Below are 25,284 nucleotides of genomic sequence, written 5' to 3'. Positions count from 1 at the left end.
CTTTCCCAATGAGTAACTGGTCCTAATACATGATAAGCCTGATCCCACATGTGATTGCATTATATCCAACCCATTCTCCCTGACACCGTTCAAATGTTTCCCTGAGCTGAGTCCAGCTCCAATCAGCTCCTCTCCTTGGCCCATCTGCTTTGTTTCCCTGGACTAACATCAGTGATATCCCAAGCCTCTACAGATATCCCATGCTTTGCTGTTGTTCACAAGTTGCATTAAACAGATTCAAGCACAGAAAACAACCAAATAGCATGGTATTATACTATCCAACCAGAGAAAAACTGTATAGGACCACAAGCAGAATCAGCTTTAAATTTTTCACATAATCAGTAAAATATAAGTTAGTCTGGTTCTCATGCTCATGCCTCTCTCACATATTTACCCCTGCACTCCAAGCTTTATTCCAAGCCCTCAATACAGTGTAACTTTTACTTAAAGCAGGCAGGATGATGCAGAAGTGGACAGCCTCATTAGTTTTTAGAAGCAATTCATAATTCTGCAAACTTTCGGCCTCCAGTTGCAGAAGATTTAATTGCATGATCCAGCAGTGTGCATTCAAGTCTGTTCTCCCCATCCAATATTCATCCTGCTCCTTCCTCTGGTGAGTCACTAGCACATTTGATTCAGTAAGTTGTTTGGAAGCAACAGCAGAGAGTTAACATGCAAGAGAAGCCATGAAATGGTGCTGCAGTGCAACTTTTCCAAGGTAAAGACTGCTTAGGAAATGCAGAGTGAGCTGATGTTGAAATCAGGATAACACACAGATGAACAAAGTCTGACACCCTCACTGGATAAGTTTGTGCATGCAGTGTGAAGTTAAATGTCTGGTAAGGAAGAGCACTACATTGCTATCTATGATTCTTAAACCTAATGTTTGAGGTTTAGAGTGTCCTCTTAAATCTGAAGTTTAAATGAAATTAAGTCCTACTCCCAAATAGAAGAAGAAAAAGGAAAACTCTAAGGCAAGGAGACAGCAGAAACTGAATCTTTAATAAAGAAGTAAAATTAAACTATTTTACAGAGTTAATATCTGAATCTTATAAACATGCTTACCATGAGATTAAATAGAAGTTGTTCCTTATTAATCAATACAGGTATGCGTGGCTGAATTTACTATTGGGACTCTAATATCAAGAGAAATTCAGATACTGCCTGGACACATGATTTCTAGCAATATTATTCCTGTCTTTTCTCTAGTAGAGAAAGACCTAACCATTTGAGAACAAACCATATCCTGCAAAACAAGAGAGTGCCTTTGCATTTAATAGCATCCACTAGGAATGATTGAATCTGATTTGGTAATCCATCCAATTCAAGGTTGTTTGAACAGCCACACCACGGCAAGGGGGGAGCAGCATGGGAGAATGATTAACTTAATCCTCCTGCCTTGTTTGTTTGATGCTGCCTCACTCCAGTGCAAGTCAATAAAACTTTGAGCACTGGCACACACAACTTCCAGCACTCTCCAAGCTGGCCCAAAATGGGGATTAGCAAAGCTGCCTTTCTCCTTCTGTTCCTTCTCAGCTCAGGTAAGAATCTTTTGCTTTCTGCTTGCCTAGGTGAGACTGGGGCCAGACACTTGCAAGCTCTATGTGATGAAGGTAGGTCCCCAAATCTCTGTGTCACAACTCCCCTGGACAATGATGGATTTGGGGCTTGCTGGGCAGCAAGAGCTGCTGCAGAATAGAGTGAGAGCTGTCATTGCTCCTGAGTTATGTTCAGTAGAACATTGCTCCTGAGTTATGTTCACCAGAAAAGGAGCAGCCTTGGTGTCTGCATGGGCAGTTAATGGCTCCCAGCAAACGTTTCCCATGGCCAGAGACAGGGGCACCCCTGGGAAGCAGCCTGCCAAAGGCATGGCTCCCTCTGGTTTCAGCAGCCTTTAATCTGAGGTTTGGGGATTTTTTTCATATGTTATTTCCAATTACTGTGATCCTTATTCTGATTGCTTTAAAGTTTTGTTAATACTTGTGCAAAACAGAATCATACAGGAAAGGAAAGCTTGTACACACTGCAATTTCAGTCTTTTTCATAACCACATTCTTAACTGTGAATTTTTCATTCCATGTGATAGGAAGACCAAATCTGATCACTGTTACTTTCTGGAATATTTTTGGTACAGAAACATGTGTTTGTGGAAGATGCTACAAAAATTTTGGGATACGCAAGATCTGAATTGGGCTTTTTAGTTATGTTTACATGGGTTTCATACATACAGATTCTCTGTCCTGAAAACCTTAAACTCCAGTGAATTGTGAGATTCAGACCACACAGCTTCTTGCAGGCATCTATATAACCACACAGTATGTTGTTATTGTAGTAAAAAATACAGTTATAAGTGTACTAATGCATATATAAAGATACAGTAAATTAAACATGTGCAATACAATACAACAAATTTTACATGTGCAGTTTTAAAACATAAGAAAAAGTAACAGTTAGGAAAATATATGGGTATATTTTAGCTGGAAATATTAGAGACGTGCCCCAATGTAAAAAAACATCTGTTATTTAATGTTAAGAATTTTTATCTTGGTTTAAATTCTAGTTTCTAAGCTTTGTTTTCGCAAAAGAATAGCCTCTGTAATACTTTCCTCAATTAAGTAGGAATTTTATATGAGGGAGAAAAAGATACAATTTGGGCTTTTATCTGAAATACTATACTCTTGTTTGCAAATCCTTTATCAAATGGTAGCAAATATTTGCATTTTTGAATAAGATAGTAATACATCTTTCTGTGTCTGTAAAACATCATAGACATAGGGAAAATGGTAGCATGAAAATTTAATGCTTTTTTATTGTTTGCATATTTTCCTTTCTATTTTCCCCACAATAATGCCCTGCCATGTAAATACAACAGAAAAGGGGAGAAATAGTTTTATGACTGAAATAAATTATGAACCTGTCAATATTTCTAAAATCAAATGTTGTATTAATAATGACAATATTGTTGCAAAATGTCAAAACAGGACAGAATTAAGTTTGCATGGAAACTGTACCATAGTAGGAATTGTTTTTTTTTTCTTTTCTTTGTGGTGAGCATTGCAGCATCTCTATGATATTGTCTTAACCTAGTTTAATGTTTTGTCTCAAAACTCATTTCTTCTCAATGTTTTTGTTTTGAAATAACTAGTGGAAATGTCATTGGACTCTTTTTCACTTATTCTTTTGTTTTCCAGCAGCTATCATTTTCTTCCATGCATACTGTTAAAGTAACTGCCAACCCTTAGGGACAAACTCTTCCCTAGTCTAAATGCAGAAAAACCCTTGCAGTAACTTCTGTGCTTTTGCAATTGTATGTGAGGAAGTATAACTTGGCTTTTATCCGTATTTTACCAGCTTCAACTTGTAGATGCAAAATGATCTTTAAGAAAATACCCAATTTCAGGCTGAGCTATCTCTCAAGTGAAGGAATTTAATAACAGGACACGTGAGCCTGCTGAAGAGTGTTACTGAAGAGTGTTACTCAGGAAAGGGAGGGGCTGTTGCCTTTCTCAGGTCGAAAGACATCACTAAACAACTCAGTGGAGCCCCTGCTCACAGGCATGGGTCTGAGTGGGACATGGAGTGTTTTTGTCCCTCCTGCTGGCATTGGGCCATGGCTGAGACAGACAGGGGTCAGAGAAAGTGAAGAAGTTCCTCTCTGCAGCATGGCTGTTATTCCTAAGATTCCAGTCATGGTCTGGTTCATCCCCTGTCTGCCTTTTATTCAGCAATTGTGTAAGGCCAGGCACAAAAGCTGACTGAGATGTCCTGCAGTGACCAGGGGCCAGGGTGTCTGTTTGGGGTTGAAACACTACAGAACAGATAACTCCCAGGGCCAAATGTTCATCAGAAGAGTCATATGCTCCACTGATAAAGAAACTGTAAAAATCACAGGACTCGTGCAACTCCATGACCCTGCAGCTGGAAGTCATGAAAATCACTGTGCTATGCACTAATTCTGGGATTGCAGAGCTGTAACAGAAAAATACTAAATGCCAAAGTCCTTTACAAGGAGGAGTGTTCTGGAACACTTTTTGAGTTTACCATTAAAAATAGCTGTACTTTTTAGATTCCTATATATTTGACATGCAGCTGTAAACCAGAGGTTGTTAGGTGGATTTACTTACCTCTTTAATGTCTTATTTTAATTCATTGCAATGGAAGGCAACAACTGCTGTCTTGATTATTAAGTAAGTTCAGTACAGGGTTATTACAAACTGAACAACTGACAACCCCAGTGACTGAGGGTGGTTTGATTTTTTTAAGAGTAGGAGCCTTTGAAAGGAGGTGACTGATAAATCTCAAGTCATTCCATGTGGATGGATGGACAGCAATGAACAAACATTGTTTCACGTCTTTCTTGAGCACCATTTCTCTGCTTTGTCCAAAGTATGCATGGCCAATATTTACTTTCTGAAACACCTCAAATATTTTTTGCTCCTTGGCTCATCTTCTGTGCCCCCATTACCTTATCCTATAGGTTTGTGTTATCACTGTTCAAGCCATTTCTCTGTCCTGCCTTACCCTGGGTTTTCAGTGATGCTACTTTTTGCCATACCAGGAAAGCATTATATATTACCCATATTTTGTCACAATTAACCCAATTATTCCAGTAATTAAATGATGATGTCATATGACTAGGCGACAAAGAATTTAACATGGGAGTTTAAAATAAAGCAAATCATCATTCCCATTTTCATTCTTTTCTCTCTTTTTCCTCTAAGTGCAAGGAAGCATCCTAGACCACTATGTGAGAACAGAGGGAGCTTGGTTGCTCAACCCCATGAAACAAGTTTATAGAGCAAATAGTGATGAAGAATGTGCAGAGAAATGTGAAAGTGAAGAAAAGTTTCCTTGCAGGTAATTTCCACTGGTTCCCACATGTCTTTCATTGCAGGTGATGGAAAAATATGCCTTTTTTTATCCACAATCTGAACTTTCAAGGGTTTCCTTATGACTATGTGGGGGTTTGAGGTTTGCTGGGAAAACAAAAATGTGCAGAAACAGAATTCTTGTACTGCATATAGATGGACATGAAGATGAAGATGAAGATAGAAAAAATAGACAAATTAAGAAAGTTATGTTGAATTTTTATTGAAAAATGTTACGATGCACAGCTTGATGCACAGCTTGACATGCTGCAAACCAACGTGACATGATTTTATCAAGACTCTTGCACTCCTTCTGCAACAAGAAGTCATAATTAATTTCTTGGAAATCTAGGACAGCAATAATAGCATTGCTTATTTTCATTGCATTCATTATATTGCAGATAAATCAATTATTCAGAATTTTACTAGAATTTGGACTTAGGTAACTTCTATTTACTTTGAAAAAGAGACCTGAACCTTAATGACCTGAACCTTCTTTCAGCCAAGTCCTCTCCCTGCACTTGCATTACCCAGGCTCAAGGGGCTGGAAAGCATGAAGGGTGTTGATGACCCTGTATTGTTGGTCTTTGCTCAGCCTTCTGCCCCACTGGATCCTGCTGCTCTGAGCCTAAGGCTTCTGGATCTCCTGTGCCAAAGCCTTGCAGCCCATTGAGCTCCAGCAGTGCAGCAGGAAACTGAGCTCTTTTGAGGCAGTGAGATGTCCATTACTGCGGTGGGAGGCAGTCCACACACACAGGGCAGAGGGGGTTCCTCTCCCAGTCCAGCACTTCTGCAGCATGGCTTTTTGAACTCAGCAGTTTCAAGCACTTGGTTCTACTTAATGCTTTTATTCAGGGCACGGATACATTGGTGCTGGCTTCTTAAATGTGTTTTGTAACTTTGTGGTTTAAGATTAAAGAGCAAATGAGGCTTATTTTAAAAAGGTGTAACCCTGAAGGATGACAGGGGTCTGTTGACTGCATGAAATACCAGCAATTCCCTTGGATCCAGCTTCACTCTGAAAACCACAAAGATACAGAGCTGCAGTAGCACATGGTTCTGGAGAGTAGGGAGGAAGGCAGACAGAGCAAGTCTGTATATTCAGATTATATATTCACACTTTGCAGGGAATTAATGTTCCCTTTTGAGGCATATTCAGACACAGAATTATTCCTTAGCTTCTGCCCTGGGGTCTAAGCCTGCCATCTCTTGGCACTGAAAGGACATCAGGTTAATGCCTCCTTAATTAGTTACATGAGATCTATTACAATCAAGCAAGAACAGGTGCTGCCTGGCAGGAAGGATTTGAGGGAAGAAAGATAAACGTTAGTTAGAGCCTAAGACCCAGCCAGCACTGCAGCATCCTCACATTAATGCTTCAGAGCAATCTGTTCAGATCAATACTTCAAACTTACTATCCCACCTTAGAGGTGGATTGGGCCATGCTCTTTAGTTACTTTCCTACTTACAAATTTAACATTACTGATAGCTTAACTGGCTTAATTGGTAATAACAGCTTTCTTGGTATGGACCTACCCACTGAATGCCATGCTGCTTTTGCTCTTTTTTTTTTTTTTTTTTTTTGTTCAGAAGACCCAGCTGTAGGAGTTATTTAGCCTATCAGAAGGTTTCCTTAGATGCTATTCTAGAGGCTACACCATCTGCTTCAGTTTTGCAGTTTACAGCCTGGGCACTTGCTGAAAAGTCAAAAGGCTATCATTTATAAAGTGCTTACTCTCAAAAGAGTTACCACAAGATAATTTAAGGTCCTGGACTGTGTTTTACCTGCTCCTTGGTAACTGCTACATACTGTTGAGTGTCTAACTCATTGAATTTCCACTAATATTTTTAAAATAATATCAAGGTTCTTTGTGTATATATCCCCTTCAACATGGTCTCTTGAACCTCTGGAAAGTTATAAATCTCTTGTTATACTTTCTTCTTGTAGCTCCCTTTCAACCTAGGTTTGAAATGAACACTTAGAAGTGAAAATCACCACTGAAAAAGTGAGTTGCAATACTCAGTGATTTGAAAACATTTCTCAGCCTTAAATACCACTGGACTGTAGTGTCTGATAAAATTACAACTGAATACTCAACAATGTTTTCAGGAAAATAAGCATATATTCAGTATTGTTTCTTACATTGCTCTCTCCTTTTAAATTTAACAGGGCCTTCTTATTTACCAGTAAAGACCAACAGTGTTTAACATTGTCTGAGAACACCAAAACAGCAATGATATTCAGAAGAGCAAATGCAATTCTTTACGAAAAAAGAAGTATGTCTGTATCTTTTTTGTACTATTAGACTGTGGTTCAGATAAAAATTATCTATTTTTATAGTATTTGTATCTTGTTGTATGATGTTGATACTCTTCAGTTAATTAATTTGGTGACATTTTTATCCTATTATTTTTATGGCATAATTAATTGATGTGGTGAATTTTTGTATTTCCCTTTTGTACATATTTTATGAATACTTAGTCGTAGATGAGGATTATTTGACAAAAATGGTCTCTAATTCTTTCTGAAAATAGGAAGTGTGTCTCTGAGAAATGTCAGCTATCCAATTTTTTATTCTGTTTCAAAAATTATCACCTTATGCCAGATGTAAGGAAACAATTGGGTTTTAAGACTATTTTTGAATTACATTATTGAGGATGGAGCTCTTGCTGTATACAGGGAAGAATGAATGTGGTTTATTTTTAATGTAACATAAATTTCATTTTGCTGTTCCCTGACTTTAGTAATGCATAAAGGAGAAAAGATCTCCTTAGGGATCATTGAGATATAAGATGATGCAATAAACTCTGAATAGAATTACTTCTGTTCTGTATTAAATGACTTCATGAACATTGTGTTTGACCATTTGATGTTTTGTAACTTTGAAAAAAGTACTAACTAATTTGAAAATATTCAGAAATTTGAAACTTTATTATCTCAAAACTTTGATCTCCTTCAACAAAGAAAGGTGCATCAAAAGCTAAAATGAACCAGATTCTCAGTTGCTGAAAATCATGAAGGGGTTTTGATAGGCCAGTTTCTAAGCAAAAGGCAAGAATCTCAGTAACATGACAGTAAATACCCATGAGCTCCAGAGAAATTCATCTTTACATCTCTGTTGACCTTGATAAGACAATGCTGTGTGTATAGCAGCTGCAAGGAGATTTTAGATAGCAGTTCAACATCTTTAGCTGGATTGCAGCCGAACATCCAAATGAGATTTTGTTCAGGCACTGTGGATACAAGGAAGTAATTTTTGGTGTGTCAGCACTGGGCCACATTGCCCAGAGAGGCTGTGGAGCCCTCACCCTTGCAGATACTGGCTGGACACAGCTCTGAGCAGTCTCACTCACCTTAGAACCTCAGTGTGCTATTTCTGGGACTATAAATGAAAGGCAACTGAGGGTCCTTTTCAACCTAATATTTTCTGAAGCCTTTGGCCAGATGCATTTTTTTCTGGTAATTTAATGTTTAGAACATTAGTTCTCTCATTATACACAGAAGTAAGTGGGAATTTCCGTACATCACAATTAAGTAACACTAAGAAATCTTCTGCAGTTCTTATTTAGAAGGAAAACTGAGTGAATCAATTAGCAAGTAACAAAGCTAAAAGACTGAATGAGTAAGTTATATGTAAATAATCATATTGGTTTTTCTTACTGTGATCAGGAGCTAGATTGCAATTTTGGGTTATTTTTGAGACATCCCTTGGATTTACTGAAGTTAGAACCTGGTACTGCAATACACATTGCGGATTTGTTACTATATGTTTTGGGGCCTAACACAAACACATGTCTATGTTTCTTGAAATAACAGAACCACACCACTAAAAGTGCAAAAAACTGTTGTTTGACAAAACCAAAATTTCTGAAAATAGCACCTCTCTCTGCAGAAACCAAAAGATGGACCTTGGTATCAAAACTATCAAAAACACAACCTACTCTGTATGTCTCAGATGGTGTCTGTGCTGCTAATTTTTGTATTTGCAGTATTTTCTTCAGTCAAAGCAATTACTTGATGAAACCTAGTTGCTATTTATCATTGTGTTCAATGAAAAGGATGACGATTACTATTTGGCCAAATACTTCTGACAATTTCAGAAGTTACTTTTTCTATGGTATGTGCTATAAAAGAGAAAGTTAATCTTCTCTGACTTACAGTAAAAGTAACAAGAATTAAAGCTGCATTTGGGAATTGCTACCTATGTATCTGTTTGGAAATAGTTAACCCAAGGCACACGGATTGAGTTTGGGGATCAAAGTTAGTAATTTGTCATCAGAAAGGAAAAGCCCTAAAGGTTATATAAACGGTCAAAAGTTTACACAAACAAGAAGAGTCAGCACTCGACTGATTCAATGTTCAGTGATTGAGGGGTTTAATGTTATTTTATTGCAAAATTGTTTGAGGGATCCAAATGGCTTCCAGCTAAAGTTTCTAGAGTAAACTTGCCTCTATATATACATTGAAATGAAAGCATTCCTAAGGGTGTATCTATAAATTCACGTCTCAAATATCAGAAAAGCTGAACCATATTTTGGAATCAAATATTAATTCTTTTCACAGTGGGCAAGAAAGATCTGTGTAAAATGGCATTATTTATCCAGATTTCTATTAATCTTCTGCTTGTATGTCAGCTTTGTTACAACTTTGATGCTGAGAAAAACTATTGCAAAACTTGGTCTTTACAAGAATTCGGTATTAACACTACTTAAAGACACTGAGACAAGCCAGGTCACAACCTAAAAGGCAGATTGCTTCCCCAGGGAAATAGTAAATGAGTTTCCCACTTAGTTTTCTGAGCCAGAGGACATGTTGCCTGACAGTGACTCTCTCTAAACTGCAGCTGTCTTGTCTTCAGCTGAATTCAGGTGACTGTCTTTAAAGATTTGATTTTAATTACTGTGCATAACTATAATAATCTCATAGCAGGTAATAAAAAGAGAATGTGTTTCTATTTTGTTATAGTACCTATTTAAATATTTAAATTGTATTTTATTATTTAAATCTACTATGGCATATTCCCAAAATAACTGGGTTGTGTTACACTTATTCCTCTAGAATTCTGGTATAGAACTTCTTTTGCTTTCACATACATTTTTCAGTCCCAATTAAGTCAACTGAGACATCAGCTATCTATCAGGTTTTTACAATGTAAAATATCTAGTTTAGAACATAAGAAAGTCAAAATATGCTCAAACATATTTAGGTGGGGTAGTATGAAAATGGATTTTGTGTATGTTAGAATCCAATGGATATGTCATGATACTGATAAAGCACATATCATTTCAGTTTATCTTCTAGAATGCAGGGAGGGAAAAGGAGTGAATTACAGAGGAACAGAAGCCAAAACTCGGAAAGGTGTGAAGTGCCAGAAGTGGGCTGATAATTCCCCACATAAACCAAAGTAAGATCTTTTTGTATCTGTTTCTATAAAACCAGATCTGTTCTGAAATCTTGTTATCTTGTCTGAAATCTGTTTCTGAAATTTTTTTAAGCCATACATATGTGCTAATTTGTCTTGTTTTTTTGGTGTTAGAAGTCTCCTTATAAAATATTTTTCTATACTTATCTAGAATAAGATAATTCTCTAATCTGAGTTGTTACTCAGATACCTCTAAGTGGTGCTGCATGATCAGTAGAGACGCTGTCACCCTGGGCAGTTGCATTTAGATTTTATGAGCTTTACATGAGCAAAACACTAGACTGGGAAATACCTGGTTCTGCTGAAATCAGATTTTTTCAGTAATCTCACCAGAGCAAGAACTTCTTCTCTTGCCAAAATGTATAACATGTGGCAGATGAGATAGAGATTCATCATTTTATCAGTGAATCCACAATTAATAAGGTAGTGTTTCTTGCATTAAAAAAAAACCACCAAACTGGGTTTATTTAATAACCTTCTGTTCAGAAGTTATAGCATTCAGGTTACAGAGGACTCTCACATTTCAGCAAATACATTCTCATTGCATCTCCCAGGGAACATATCCCAGAGGAAGCAGTTCACTACATGCCACATGGTACCCTGTCTGAGCAATAACTGCTGCAAAACAATAGCTAAAGAAAATGCAAGTATTAAGGGCATAGCTGGCTATAGAGGCACTGTATTTCCTGAAGTCTACCACTGTAGTACTTCTAATGCTTCAGCAATGGCACACAGTAACTATTAGGGGCCCTCTAAAGACCAACATCAACAAAATTGTCCTCAGATAAAAAATTTATTTTTAGAGTCCTCAGCTGAATAATTGGGACACTTTCCTTATTCTGTAATCCCATTTAATTCTGTTCTAGTTACACACCTGAAAAATATCCCAAAGCAGGACTGGAGGAAAACTACTGCAGAAATCCTGATCAGGATGAAAAGGGACCCTGGTGTTACACAACAGACCCTGATACCAGATTTGACTACTGTAACATCCCTGAGTGTGAAGGTCAGGATACACATACTGACTTCTTTCCAATTTTTGCAATATTTGTTCAAGGATGTGAAGTTATTAATTTTTATTTTCAATTGAGCATTTGTTTCAAACGTGAATTTAGTTCAACACAAAACTTTCCAAAATATTTTCAACATCAACAAGGAAGATATCAAAAGACCCTGAAAACAACAATGCAGTGTCTTTTTTTTGCCTGGATAAAAAAAGGCATATGGGTGTATTCATATATCATAAAATTAAAATGGAACCAAATGACATTTGATAGTGCAAAACTCAATAAAATGCACCAGTAGCAAAGAACAAATTTTAAATTATATCTTAATAGATTAAATTTATCTCTTTTAAAGCCTGTAATCTGTAATGTTGGTTTGAGGTTTCTTTTAGTGGAATACTATACATGTAATCAACAAGTTAAAGTCATCTTACCAAGGAAAATAAGCTTTTACTTTGCCAAAAAAATGACTGTACTTCAGCCTTGTGCTCTGATCAGGCTCTTGTGCTTTGTGTGAGATGAGTGGGAATGTTTGTGGACCAGTTCATTGGGGACTTTCTGTCTCTCTTGTCCTTATTCGGCCTTGTTCCTACAGTAGAGTGCATGCACTGCAGTGGAGAAAACTACCATGGAGTAGTTGCAACAACAGAATCTGGGCTTGAGTGCCAGCGCTGGGACTCCCAGGAACCTCACTCTCATGGATACCTCCCAGAAAAGTGAGTCAGGTTCTGTGGTGGTCTCTTTATCGACAGTGGTAGGCTGAAGACCACCCTACACCAGACAGGATAATTGTTACAGCTATTAGTAGCATATATTAAAACTTTAAAATCTTATCTTATGGTTCAGTTTTCCAGAGAAGGATCTGAAGAATAATTATTGTCGTAATCCTGATGGAGAACCTCGGCCCTGGTGTTTCACTACCAGTCCAACTAAACGCTGGGAATATTGTGACATTCCTCGTTGCAGTGAGTCTGGCTTCTAGGCTTCTTCCTGTCAGAGTGGTGTGAGGATCCAGAACAAACAGACAACGTCCCAAATATAAAGAAAGACATAAACGACAGCTGAATTTTACCTCAAAGGAAAAAAAAAAAATCACTTTAAAATGAATCTCTGATAGCTTTATTGAGGCTAGACATTTCTGTTATAGACATTTCTAATGTTTTTTTATGGAGCACATCTCCCTTCCTTGATGTGTTTTCCTATGACCAACCATTTCTGGTGTTTCTTCTGATGTTCCTCTTTTGATACCAAGAAGTTTCACTCTTCCTGAAAATACTTTGGCTTTTGTTTTGCTCCTCCAAACCAATTCTCCACCTTTTCTGTTTTCTTTTCCCCTAAAGACCTGTCCTTGCCATTATACTTTTCCTTGGAATTTCTCTCTAGACTTCATCCTTTCTGTCTCTCACTAGTCAGAGTATGGCTATTTTACATGTGCACCTGTCTGTATCACTGATGGGCCAGATGCTTTCACCCCAGTTTTCTTCACAGTATTATCATTTGCTCACTTTCCAGCTCTGTTCTGATGAGGCTGCTAAAATTTTCATATCCTGACTTTTGTCTCCTGTCTTGTATGCTGGCTGCTGTAAAGGGGTAGATGCAAATGCCCTTCTGGCAGCCTGACTGCTTGTGAAGATCTCAAAATGGGAGAAAGAAAAGTTAAGAAAGGTATTGTTAGATCTTTTCTCTGCCTTTCGGACTTTTCAAATATTTTGCTATTTAGAACTTACCTGCAAAGAAATCTAAAAAGCCCACCTAATTATAAAGATCAGAGTGGTTTGTTGGTTTAGTTTTTTACTATATATAGAAGGCACTGATTAATTTCAGTTCCTTTTCTGTAACAGCAACACCCCCACCACCTCCTGCACCAGGACGCCAGTGTCTCTCAGGAAGAGGAGAAGACTATCGAGGCACAGTATCTGTTACTGAATCAGGAAATACCTGTCAGCACTGGAGCTCTCAGTCTCCCCACAGACACGCTCGCACTCCTGAAAACTATCCCTGCCAGTAAGTGAAACTCCTCTGATATTCAGTGTCCATGAGAAATACCAAGTCTCAAATTTACTTCCGTTTTTTTCATCTGTATTGCAAAGTTCTTCAGTTACAGTGGCATTCATCACCTGATGGATCTCATATTTTCAATTTTTTCATACATTTTTTATTGTCTTCTTTGTTCTTGAATACAGGTGTCTTCTTTTCCAACTTTCAAGCTCTTCTTGACTGACTTTTTCCCTCTTCATTTCATCATTTCTCAGATGAAACCATGTGGAGTAAGAATGGTACAGTTATGATATTTGCTTGGGGCTAGATTCTTTCACCCTAGATTCTTTCTGACATGCTACTTTTGACCTAAAAGTGTTGCAGTCTCTTAATTAATCCATCAGTCCTGTGGGTTTCTGGTTTAGTACATCCAAAACACCAGTGAATTACAATTATTCATGTAACAGATGGCATCAGTAAATCAACAGTAAACTAGGCAGCAAGAGATTCTCCATTTGTTCATAACCTTTAATAGATTTCCATGAGAGACTTTTATCAGTCAAGTTTTCTGTTTTAGGAGCCTAGATGAAAACTACTGCAGAAATCCTGATGGTGAGAAGATGCCATGGTGTTACACCACCAACACAACTGCCCGGTGGGAATATTGCAACATCCCCTCCTGTGATAGCACCAAGCCAGAGGATCCTGGTAAGAGCAGGAGACAAGTGGAAGTGGAGGGTCATCATAGTTTATCTTGAAAAATCTTGTGTGACTCTGCTCAGTTGCATTGTTACTGTCACTGTTGGCATTGCCATGTCTAGTTGAACTCCTGGGTCTGATGTGGAGCTCAGGCTGGTGTGTTCAGTCTGGTGGCTAAGTGCAAAAGGTTTTAAGTAAGGATTTCCTGACTGAGATCAGGAAATATTGCAGTAAAAGAAGTCTTTTTTCTTTGCCCAGTGGTGGTTACCTCCACTGACATATTTTTAAATGCTCCATGGAAAAGTTTGTTAGCTTTACATGCCAATTCCTTAAAAACTGAATCTGTAGCAAAACCCAAGATAATTTAGGACCTTTGATCCAAGACTCCATAGAAAACAATGCAAAGAAAACTCTCCTTACACAAGGTAGTCTTGATCCACACATAGGTGTATGGCAAAGACAGAGACAGCCCACATCCTGAAAAAAATTTGATCCATATGTTAACTATTTGTCTTGTTATCTGAAATAAATCCGCATGCGTGAGAGTAAAATTAAATACAAGTGCTTTTAATCTAGCATAGGTGCTTTTAAAAAGCATTAAAAGCATAGATGCTTTTAATCTAGCATATCATGAAATTTTTGCAAACATCTTTTGAAATCTTCCTTTTGATCTACTGTCTGAGAAGGATTCTGTTACAGAGAGCATGCTGTGGTGGTCAGTGAAATACTCTGGCTTGTTGTTTTCTGTTGTCTTTCTATGCTCGAGTTTAAATGTTGTAGTATCAAGATGCAAGAGATTGGTTTCTGTTATTCACTGCAGCTGTTGATGTGCCTGAGCAGGCTGAAGTTGCTGAGGAGTGCTATCAGGGCAATGGGGTGTCTTACCGTGGTACAGCTTCTTTCACTCTCTCGGGAAAGAAATGCCAAGCCTGGAGCTCGATGTCGCCTCACCGGCACAACAAAACGGCAGAGAACTTCCCAAATGCGTGCGTGTATTTCCCATTTCCAGGTTTCATCGGACAATGGTCATTTGTGAACTTGTTTTGATTTGCATCATCATTGCAACAACAATGATTATAAAGCTGGGAAGGGAGTGTACTAGATAAAAATATAAATCCTTCCTTTTCTTCTTTTTTTACCATGGAAATATTTTTTATTAATTTCATCTTGAAAGAAACCACAGGTGTCACTATTATACTTTAGACTAATTAACTGTGTGTTTCTACATTGCTTCTAAGGCAATTAATAGTTGTAATAAATTTTCTCTTATGCTGAAACGAACTGTTTCTATGCATTAATTAATTAATGAGTTTAAGTCTTTGCTTCCTAGTCTGCAAGTCACTAAGACTTTGAGAAAGGGGTAGATTGTTTTCTACCTAAAAATAACCTTTTTAAAAGCTATTACCATATTTGAAAAAAATAAAATAAACAATATCTTTGCTACACATGTATGCATTTACTTATCTGGATTTTTAAATTATGTTTTACTATAAGTGTTAATCAGTGAATAAGTATTTGGCATATTTAAGTATTTAATATATGTATCCTGATTGCTTTCTGCTGTAAAAACTATTTAAACTGGCCATGACAGAATGTACATGATAAATTATATATGCTAACTCTACAGCAGATCTGCTTTCTAAAATGTTCTTTTGAGCTCTCCCCGGCAATGCCATGGATAGGAATATAATTTGTTTGTATTTGCAGGGGCCTGAGCCAAAATTACTGCAGAAACCCAGATGCCGACAGTCGTCCATGGTGCTACACCACCGACCCCAGCGTGAGGTGGGAGTATTGTGACCTGAAGAAGTGTGATGGTCAAGGGCTACAGACTGTACCTAAGCCTCCTCAGACAACGCAGGAAACAAACCCTGGTGAGAATACTTTCAGCTTCCCCAGAAATGCTCATAACCAGGAAGCTGGTTTGTATGGAAACATCTTCAAGAATTTAATGAGGATGAAATACCCTAAATAAATCCAGAATTTAACACAGTATTGTATCCACACTCTTAATTTTCTGAGCATTTTTGTAGAATTTTATAGCAAGGTTTCTGCGTTAGGTTTTAGACTAATATCACATCTTTTACCTGCTACATCTGTAAATACTGGAAACACAAGAAAATAGATGGCTACTAGTTTCCATACTACTGTGGGAGGGCAACTAGCAATGACAGAAAATGGAGCAATGATGGCATTTTGCTGGCGCCTGCTTCAAAAAGTCAAAAAGTCTTTTCCTGTGACATGTTTTCACATTTCTAGGGTTCCATTTACCATCAGAGAACAGCTGGCTTTTTAGATACAGCTCTGTTATGCAGTAGATGGTTAGACAACTGCAGCTTTCTTTTTTTTATTTTCTTTTTTTTTTTTCTTTTTTGCTATGACACTTTTCAATGATTAGAAGGTTAATAATTTTTGGCTGAATATGTGTCACTGTGGTTTACGTACTTTAAAATGTGGCATTGGACAGATATCAGTGTCTGCAAGGAAAATACTTCAAGTGCATGGTCTTTATATTCCTGATTTCTGGAGTCTTGAAGGATTGACTGAATGTAATCTTCTTGATTTATGACTTTTGTGATCATGAAGAAAACTTTTAAGATGCAAGGAAATTAAAATATCATTGTTAGTTATCCTTGACACTATGTAGCCCCTTTCCTCATCTACATAATATGTAGGATGTGTAAATTGTAGTAGTAGTTCCTCAAATTTATCACTGCTTCACCACCATCAAGTATGGAAGTGGCCCAACAGCTCACAGCTAACAACCATTTCCTTTCCTTCATTTTTCACAGAATGCATTACTGAAAATGGTGTAGACTACCGTGGCACAGTGGCAAAAACTGCAAGGGGCAGGACTTGTCAGGAGTGGAGTTCTCAGAGACCTCATAGCCATGACTATTTCACTCCCACAACTCATCCAAGAGCAGGCCTGGAAAAAAATGTAAAAAACTGTTCATTTAATACATATTGTCACTGAGCTTTGCCTGTCTTTTTCAGGGTCCTCCAGCGAGCATTTGGTGACAGGTCTTTGTAAATTTGTTTTCTTCAGTTCAATCCAAGAACCTGATCATGATAATTCTTGTTGACATGACCAGTGTGGTCACTGTGGGACACAGAGATGCCCAGAAGCTCTACCAAATACTTCTGCTGCACACCCAAGGGGCTTCAGATGGGCTCTTGCTTCTCCTCACTACTGGGGACCAACCAGAGTGGGTCTGTGGGCATTGCCTCTGTCTCCTCTGACAGAAAGAACACCTGGGGTCATAGGTCTCAGTAGTACCAGGGCCAGCTGAGATGGTAATGAATCCAATGTTCAGTTCAGGTTCCTTAAGATATGTAGCTGATGGAATGTAACCCCCCATCCCCCAGTAATTCCCCTTCAGCCCTCCAGCTTCTGCCACAGCCCATTATTCAGGGCTACACATGTACATGACTGTCCTGGATGGCAGTCTCCCTTTCTAACCTTCATCTCCCTCATCCTAGCAAATGTACTCATCACCAATTTTTTAGACTTTTAACACCCCATGTACAGTATTTGCCTATTTGTGACAAGTCTTCCATGTGATATAAAGAGCTTGTTTGATGTTGACAGCTTTTACTATTTTTTTACAAGGTAGATGACTAACTTTCTTTAGTCAATCCTTTGATGGCATCACACACCCTGTATTGAATTCCAGACTGGGGAAACTCCCTCTAAAATGCTGCCTGTCATACATTCTTGGTTCTTGTATTTGTCAGGGGCTCTTGGTAGCAAATATTTTCTCCTTTTTGCTAAGACATGGGATATGTTTAAGGATAGGGCAGGGAACTAGAAAACACACCTGGTAGCATGCAGTTATGTGAGATGCCTGTGCTGAGCAGAGATCAGTCAGTATGCCCAGGGAAAACCTAGAGAGGGATTCAGCTAACAGCACCTGCATGAGAGGAAACACTGCAGCCCTGCATCACCACAGAGAGGCAGCATCAGGTTGAGCAAGACAGCTTACACAACACTCACTTGTCCCTGAGTCATGCAGCCAGAGTGGATGTGAAAAGACCTCAGAACTGATCCTACTACTCCTATTAACTGCAGGGAAAGCAGGAGTAAATATTTTCTGTGCTTTAGAAAACAAAAGTCAAGACCCCCTAATTTTTGAGATCTCAGAGATACAAGGTTGCCCTAGTGAAGCTTAATGTCTGAAGACAGTTGAAGAAGTCTGATTTTTATTATCCTTTTCCAAACTCACGGAGCAAATGGAAAAATGAAATAAATTTTGATAAAAGGAATTAGAAATCACTTATAAGAATGGAAATAAAAAATATATCCCAAATTTTATCTTATTTTATTTTGAAACTTTAATTGTTTGACCTTTTTATTCCCTGGTTAATAGCTGGTGCCTTTATTCTTTGTTACAGTATTGCAGGAATCCTGATGGAGATGTGAATGGACCTTGGTGCTACACAACAGACCCGAGAAAAGCCTGGGAGTACTGTGACATTCCCAAGTGCCGTAATTATTCCTTTAAAGACTAGTGTATCCCTTTCCCTTAAATTCTAGTGTCTCCCTTTCCTGTACCTTTTTATAACAGTTAGAGAATACTTGGTGTTTAGTCTGAAAGACTGACCTAAGTGCAGTTGATTTAGGCTAGAAATTAAGGCTCCTGGGAAGTGATGTTTAAGGTCTCTGTCTGAAGACTTAAGATTGATCTTCCTTGAAAGCCCCAAATGCACCACAAGCTATGGAGGCCACTGAAGCTCATGGGGTTTTGCCATGTGTTTTAAAATGGGCAGTTCCAGCAGAAATCTTTCCTGCCCCAGCCTAATTTCCTGGCATAACTCTGTGTGTGGTCTTGCTGAACAGGGCATGCTCTTTTACCACCAAAACCTTTACACTCCCTGCTCATGTGGCTCTGGTTCTCTTCTGGATGACAACCAGATTGTCCTTCCTCTGATGTTGTACCATATCTGATGTCTGCAAAATGCATCTGACTCTAAATATTTAACCAAATGGCCTTTGTCTTTGTTAGTAGTAATCAAGCTCTGAATGAGGTGGTGCAACAAAGTGTACAATGGTGAAGTTTTATAACATTTTGGTTTCCAGTCCTTTCATGTGTATCAACAACCAAAACTCTGGTAGGAAGAGAGGTAGCTTCAAAAGAAGAATGACTCCTTGCTGCTTTATCCCCTCAGTGGTGAGCAGAAGAAAATGTGCTCAGATCAAAACCCAAAAATTAAGCAAACCAGGAAAAAAAAAATTGTTGTATACACACTGGACCTGTGAAAATAGCACTGCAGTGAATGTGTTGGGCTGGGACTCTTAAGATAAAAAAAACCCCCAGATTTCCACATGACTATTGTATGCTATTTTGATGATCAATTTCTTCTTTAAATTAGTACTGTTTTTTTGCTGAGAAGGTAATCTAAAGAACAGAGGAAACATGGCTTTTGCTTTTAATTTCATTAATTCACTCATTTTGATGACAAAATTCTAAATTCTGTGTTGATAAGACTCAGTTCACCGAGGCCAAATAAGAATTACATTTTTAATAACTCAGAGACATCTGAAGTGCCAAATGATCCTAAGATAAGAGTTGACAAAATTTTGTTCATCAGACACAGCATTAGATTTTCACATGCTGTACCACCAAGATTATTTTAAAACATCTGCCAGTGCAATTTCTGCACTGCTGACATCCATAAAAGTTCTTTTAAAAATGTTGGAAGAATTTATTTCTTTTTTCTCTCTTTTTTCTTCTCCTTCCCCTTCTGTTTTTTTTTTTTTTTGGGGGGGGGGGGTTTCTATCTGACTGTGGAGCTACTTGTGTGTAATTTGCTGGCCATTGAGAACTGTATGTGGAAAAAATTACTAGACATTTTTAGGTGTTCCAGATGAAGGTAACCTAACAAAATATATGTGATGTATGGTATAGAATTATTTGAAGAGAATCAGAAGCTGAAGTGACAAATGTAACAGGTTCACCTTCTGGTTCACTGAGTTCATAGTGAATGTATAGCAAATCACTAAATCATAGTTCCTTATAGTGATGTTTTTTTCTTATTCTGAAGCTCCTCCTCAGTATGAATGTGGGAAATCCAAGTTCAGACCAAAACTGTGTGCTCAAAGGATTGTTGCAGGGTGTGTTTCGCATCCGCACTCCTGGCCCTGGCAGATCAGCCTCCGTACCAGGTATGATTATTCCTTATTACATCAGACACTACATGCAAAGAAACCTTGCCTCTCATACAATGCTACAGGAAGTGGTTCAGGCAGTCTAAACTTGGTTTTAATTTATAAATAGCTCAAGGGTAAACATTGTGTATGCTATTCTTAAAGAAGGTAATTTAGACAACCAAGAACACTCTATTTTGTGACAAATCAGTTGTTAATTGTTAATTTCAAAAACATTTTCAGTAGAAGGCAGAATGACTTTAAATCTGTTATTATATTCTACAATAGAATCAGTTTCCAATGAATAAGAGCTACAGGATGGCTAGTACACCTCTTGATCAACCCTTTCATGTAAACATTTGATCCTACTGGCAAGGTTATTAACAAAACTGGGAATCAAGGCCATTTGCAGAGCTTTATGACTGTGATAAGGATGAGAAAAAGTAAAAATCTCTAAAATGGTGAACCTCACTGCACACAGGGTTTTCCAGCAATAGAAACACTAAGAATGAAGATCTAGGTATTTTCATACAAGGCCTCCTAAAAATGTCCACAGAACCTTACTGTTATTGTAAGAAAGGAAAGCAAAACATTTCTTAATGAAATTGTGGAATCATGTATTTAGTTTGTAAAGGCACACATGATAGAAATATTACCTGATAAATTCAAGTAGGTTTAACTTCCACATCTTAAACTACTGTCCTTTTCATGGCATTTTGCTCTATTACAGTTATGGACTGCATTTCTGTGGGGGAACTCTGATAGATCCTCAATGGGTTCTTACTGCTGCCCACTGCTTAGAAAAGTAAGTATCTCTTCACCAGCAACTTCTTACATGGGATAGAAAATAACAGGAGAAACAAGAGACCAAATAAACTAACCCAAGCTGGTTGTGAACAGCTTGCAACAGCTGTGAATTGAGCCAAATCTATTTGTCATTCATTGCTGAATTCATCATTCAAAAGCTGAATTTTGACAGTAAAACAGAGTGACGGTGATAACTCCTGCCACTTTGATTTCATGTGCCATTATAAGGGATTAAGTTTACTCTAAAGCTGGCTATCTGTCTTTGATAGAGCAAGGTGCTCAATAGCATTGTAAATGGTCTTCGTTCTGGTGGTGTGTTCATCAGCTCACCATGTGCAATTATTTCCAATAGATCCTCAAGACCAGCTGCATATAAAGTATACCTTGGGTTACACAGAGAAGTGGCAACAGAGCCATCAGTACAAATACGTGATGTAGAGAAGTTGTTCAAGGAGCCACGCAGAGCAGATATTGCTCTGCTCAAACTGAGCAGGTACCTTCTTACCTGAAGCACTCCTTTGTTCTGATGGGACAAGGTGACTAAAAAGTGGTTGCTGGTGGTGTAGAAATGAGTGTTTCTGCATACTCTGTGTTCAATTAGTGATTTGAGACCCCCTCTTTCTTCCCTTTCTGAAGAGACTCCAGGGTTTCAGAAGGGGAAAGGCTGCCTTTGGGAGGGGGGGAGGGCTAGGAACAGTTAGCCAGTCTGGAAATGTACTGGGTGTCAGCTGCTGGAAGGTGAGGCAGTGGCAGCAGAATAGAAGGAGGTAATGCCTAGAGGAGCTTTCAGTCTGTGTTTCTACATGCTTGTACCTTGATGAGGTAATGATGATCGAAACCTGCAACATTAGCATGATGCTACTCTATGCTGTTTCCATGCTGTGGTGGGGAGATTTCCTTCCAGCAGGGCTGGCCAGTGGCAGGCAAAGAGTTTAATGCAATGGCCAGTATGAACCTTCTTGCATCCGTTTTCATTCATCAAAAATGCCCTCTGTGGAACTGTGCAATCCAAAGGAACTTGTCCATGAAGCTGCAAGCAGATGTGAATGTGTGGTGCTTGGGCTTTTAGTGCTGTGGCTGCAGTGCATGTCCGAAACAGATGCAGGGTCAGCTTATAAATGTGGTCTTCAAAATGAGCTTTTGCTGCACCCAAAGGCAAGTCCAATGGCAAGTCAGATGGATTTAGGTTCTGTTGTGTGCTAAGTGTCCTGACAGAAAGTGATTTAAAATCATCCTGGATGCAGAAAGAGCAGGCTAACAGCTAGGTGTTAAATGCCACTAAATTATACCCTTTGTAATGGTTTTGTAATTAGGTTCTGTTGACTATGCATTAGCCTAAGTCAAAGCATTCTCCTGGATTAATGTTGGTTCTTTTCATGTTTCAGACTTTTCGCTTTTGTGTATCACTTTCTGTGGGTTTAGAGCCTATAAAGCAAATTTGTATGTCAGAAAAGAACCTCAACTGAAACTAAGTATTTAAATGATAAAAGGCTAAATATATATAGAATCTTTTTAGAAACCTGAATTAGAACCTAGTATTAAGTATAATTGTACTAATGATTGTTCTTCTGTTCATTTCAGACCAGCAGTCATTAATAATCATGTAATCCCAGTTTGTTTACCAAAAGAAAACTCTGTGTTAGGAGGAAGAGAGGACTGTTATGTGACAGGCTGGGGGGATACAAAAGGTGAGACAGTATTAACACATTTGAAAGCTCCATGTTTGCAGACTGGTATCCAAAGTGTGCCCTCTCTTGTGCCCCACACAAGAGAAAAACTTATGATGAAAAACTTATTTCATCAAAATTCATCACATACTACCAAACTTCCCACTGTCTCTCTGACACTGTTTCTCCTAAATCATTCAATGCCATGTAAACTGAAACCCTCTCAATAGATGCTATAAGAGGAGAAGCAGAGCTAAGGAGTCACTTCTCTCTCAGTCCTTATGCTTTTCCCCAAAGTGGGCTTTTGCCCAATTGGATGGAAAGATTTTCTAGATTTATGTTATTTCTTAATCACATAAATGTGAGTTTTCTCATTCTCTTGAGTGATTCTTCCTCCCAGCCAGGCTGGTTCACATCTCACACAAATAAAACCCTCATTTTCAAAACCCCTCACTCTGTCTCGGTAAAGAAGTGCATTGGGTACTTTCTCTGCCTCCTTGCCCATCATGCCATTTTCAACTGTTTGCTTCCTACCTGATTTCTTCCACACAAAATTCAGATATAGAGAAATAAAATGGCTTGGGAATGACTTCCACAAGTATCTGTGGGTACTGGATCCACATGGATGTACTGTGAGAACAGAAAGGTCAGTGGTGGGTGGTAAAAGGTGATAAGTACCATAATACTGATAATGCTTACTGATTTTGGTATACCTTCATATTGGGACTGGGAAGTGTATGCACAGTGGACACTATGCTGATTTTACTGCTTATGCATATCCTGATATTTACGTGTTGTGAATATGATAATTACTTCTGTCATTCATTCTTTTTTTGTCTCATATTTATTTGCAAAGGTACTCGTGGTGCTGGCTACTTAAAGGAAACTGGTTTTCCTGTAATCGAGAATAAAATATGCAACCGCCCTGAATTTTTGAATGGTAGAGTTAAAAATCACGAGCTCTGTGCTGGGAATATTCATGGTGGTACAGACACCTGCCAGGTAAGAAAGTCTGTGAACATGAGAGTCAGTTGTAAGTACACTCAAATCAAATAGGGCATTGCTTTTTGGGCTTTAGAGGCCCAGAATTATCCTCAGGATGTTACCACACCACATGCATCTGAGCTGAAAAATGTCCACATATTCTCTTTTCTTGCTCCTTTGTCTGCTGCTGGGAAGTGTGGCAATTTTTCAGATAAGCCTGAACTCCAGAGCACATGGTAACACACAGCTGTACAAGTCATGTGTGTGAAAGCCAACTTAGAATGAGAAAAGGTCTGATTTTCTTTCCCTAGATCCCCTTGCTAGCCTCTGCCAGGTTACCTCCAATGTCCAAGCTAGCTCAGTTAACCATATCTCAGTTAGCAGTCAAGGAAGGATGCAGTGGAGCCTGCCATGCAGGCAAAACAAGGGCCAAAGGAACTGTGAACTTCCAAGTATCAGTGCCACTGGATCATCTAGTAACAACAGAAACCCATGAAGAACTCAGAAAAGAGACTGAGGGAGGAAGCACAGTTTAAGTTAACAAGGACAATCAGATTCTTTTTAAATAGATCCCCTTACTTCAAAAATATATGTAATGCCTGGTGACATGAAGAGGCCTTTTATTGTAGAAGTGTTCAACAAAATGCATGGCAAATTCTTGCCTTGCTGGAATTCCAGTGTTTCCTTAAAACTACTGTGTCCTTTGCGTGTAGGAAGTACTTCTATTTCTGTGCCTCCTGTGGGAAGGCCACATGGGTCTGAAAAGAAAGAATCATCCTGTTCTTTTGCTGTTTAGGGGGACAGTGGAGGACCTCTAGTCTGTCTGGACCAAGATAAATTTGTCCAACATGGAGTCACCTCTTGGGGCCTTGGATGTGCCCAACCCATGAAACCTGGTGTCTATGTTCGAGTCTCCAACTATATTTCTTGGATTAAAAGCGTGATGGAAAGCAACTAATCCTGGGTATGGACTGCCCTCTTCTGGAAAGCAGCATGCACATCAGAAATACAAGATCCAAGTGCAATATTAAAGATACAATCATTCATAAGAAAGCAAAATAAATATGATCATCCATTTTAAATTGCTATAAATTGATAGTCATTGCCAAGAAGCCCAGCTTCTGTCACCCTCTTTCTATATGTTCTAGAGTTTGTTTGCTATGTCTGATCATAGACTTACCGACCTCTGAAATACATGTTGAAAATTCCAACCCTTTCTGTAACTGGACACATGCATTTTAATTTTTTTTTAGTTCTTCAATGACATTTTCTTTTAAGGTTATCATTTTCAAGATGTTCTGTTTCTAACATATGAAGAAATGAGAATACTTTTTTATTTTCTATGGGTTGTCTGAACCTATTACCAATTTGATTCTACAAACCAAAGAAGAATCTCACAGTACATATCTTATATGCCTGTGAAGTTTTATTAGATATATCTGATAGCATTAAATACATGGAATGGGGAAAAAGAGGAAGAAAACACATTTGGTTTGTGTTTTCATATTTTTTTATTGTCATGGGTTATACATGTGTTACAAAAGTATAAATTCTACATCAGAGATATAAAACAGTGAATAAAAAAACAGCCTTACCCTGAAGTTAGTCTCTAGTAAAGAAAAGAAAAGAAAATAGCTATCAATAGGTACCACAAATAGTGACAATGCATCTACATATTATAAAATTGTGTGCCCATAGTACCCACTG

At 38.3% G+C, this 25,284-nt stretch overlaps 1 protein-coding gene across 2 annotated transcripts; it reads left to right on the top strand.

Moving 5' to 3' along the window:
* Positions 1 to 1,410: 1,410 nt before the first annotated feature.
* Positions 1,411 to 24,788, top strand: LOC110476048 (plasminogen). 2 transcript variants are annotated; one of them, XM_021540647.2, is made up of 19 exons: positions 1,411 to 1,541; positions 4,722 to 4,857; positions 7,039 to 7,145; positions 10,159 to 10,273; positions 11,158 to 11,297; positions 11,894 to 12,011; positions 12,142 to 12,260; positions 13,137 to 13,299; positions 13,850 to 13,980; positions 14,792 to 14,957; positions 15,679 to 15,845; positions 16,764 to 16,912; positions 18,367 to 18,460; positions 20,017 to 20,137; positions 20,850 to 20,924; positions 21,279 to 21,419; positions 22,508 to 22,614; positions 23,450 to 23,595; positions 24,374 to 24,788. In XM_021540647.2, exons 1-19 carry the CDS (start codon positions 1,493 to 1,495, stop codon positions 24,533 to 24,535), a joined length of 2,406 nt encoding a protein of 801 aa, XP_021396322.2. In that variant the 5' UTR covers positions 1,411 to 1,492; the 3' UTR covers positions 24,536 to 24,788. The 2 variants fall into 2 exon arrangements, with proteins under 2 accessions (XP_021396322.2, XP_021396321.2); XM_021540646.2 differs by having other exon boundaries at positions 1,412 to 1,541; positions 11,891 to 12,011.
* The last annotated feature ends 496 nt before the right edge of the window (positions 24,789 to 25,284 follow it).

Source organism: Lonchura striata, chromosome 3, assembly GCF_046129695.1.
Source record: "Lonchura striata isolate bLonStr1 chromosome 3, bLonStr1.mat, whole genome shotgun sequence".
Classification (NCBI taxonomy): Eukaryota; Metazoa; Chordata; class Aves; order Passeriformes; family Estrildidae; genus Lonchura; species Lonchura striata.
This window is presented reverse-complemented; position numbering and strand designations above follow the sequence as displayed.

Coding starts and splice junctions, on each gene's coding strand:
- LOC110476048 (XM_021540646.2), top strand. CDS start 1,493: ATGGGGATTAGCAAAGCTGCCTTTCTCCTTCTGTTCCTTCTCAGCTCA. Junction 12,261..13,136: donor TTGTGACATTCCTCGTTGCA/GTGAGTCTGGCT, acceptor TTTCTGTAACAG/CAACACCCCCACCACCTCCT. Junction 23,596..24,373: donor GTGGTACAGACACCTGCCAG/GTAAGAAAGTCT, acceptor TTTGCTGTTTAG/GGGGACAGTGGAGGACCTCT.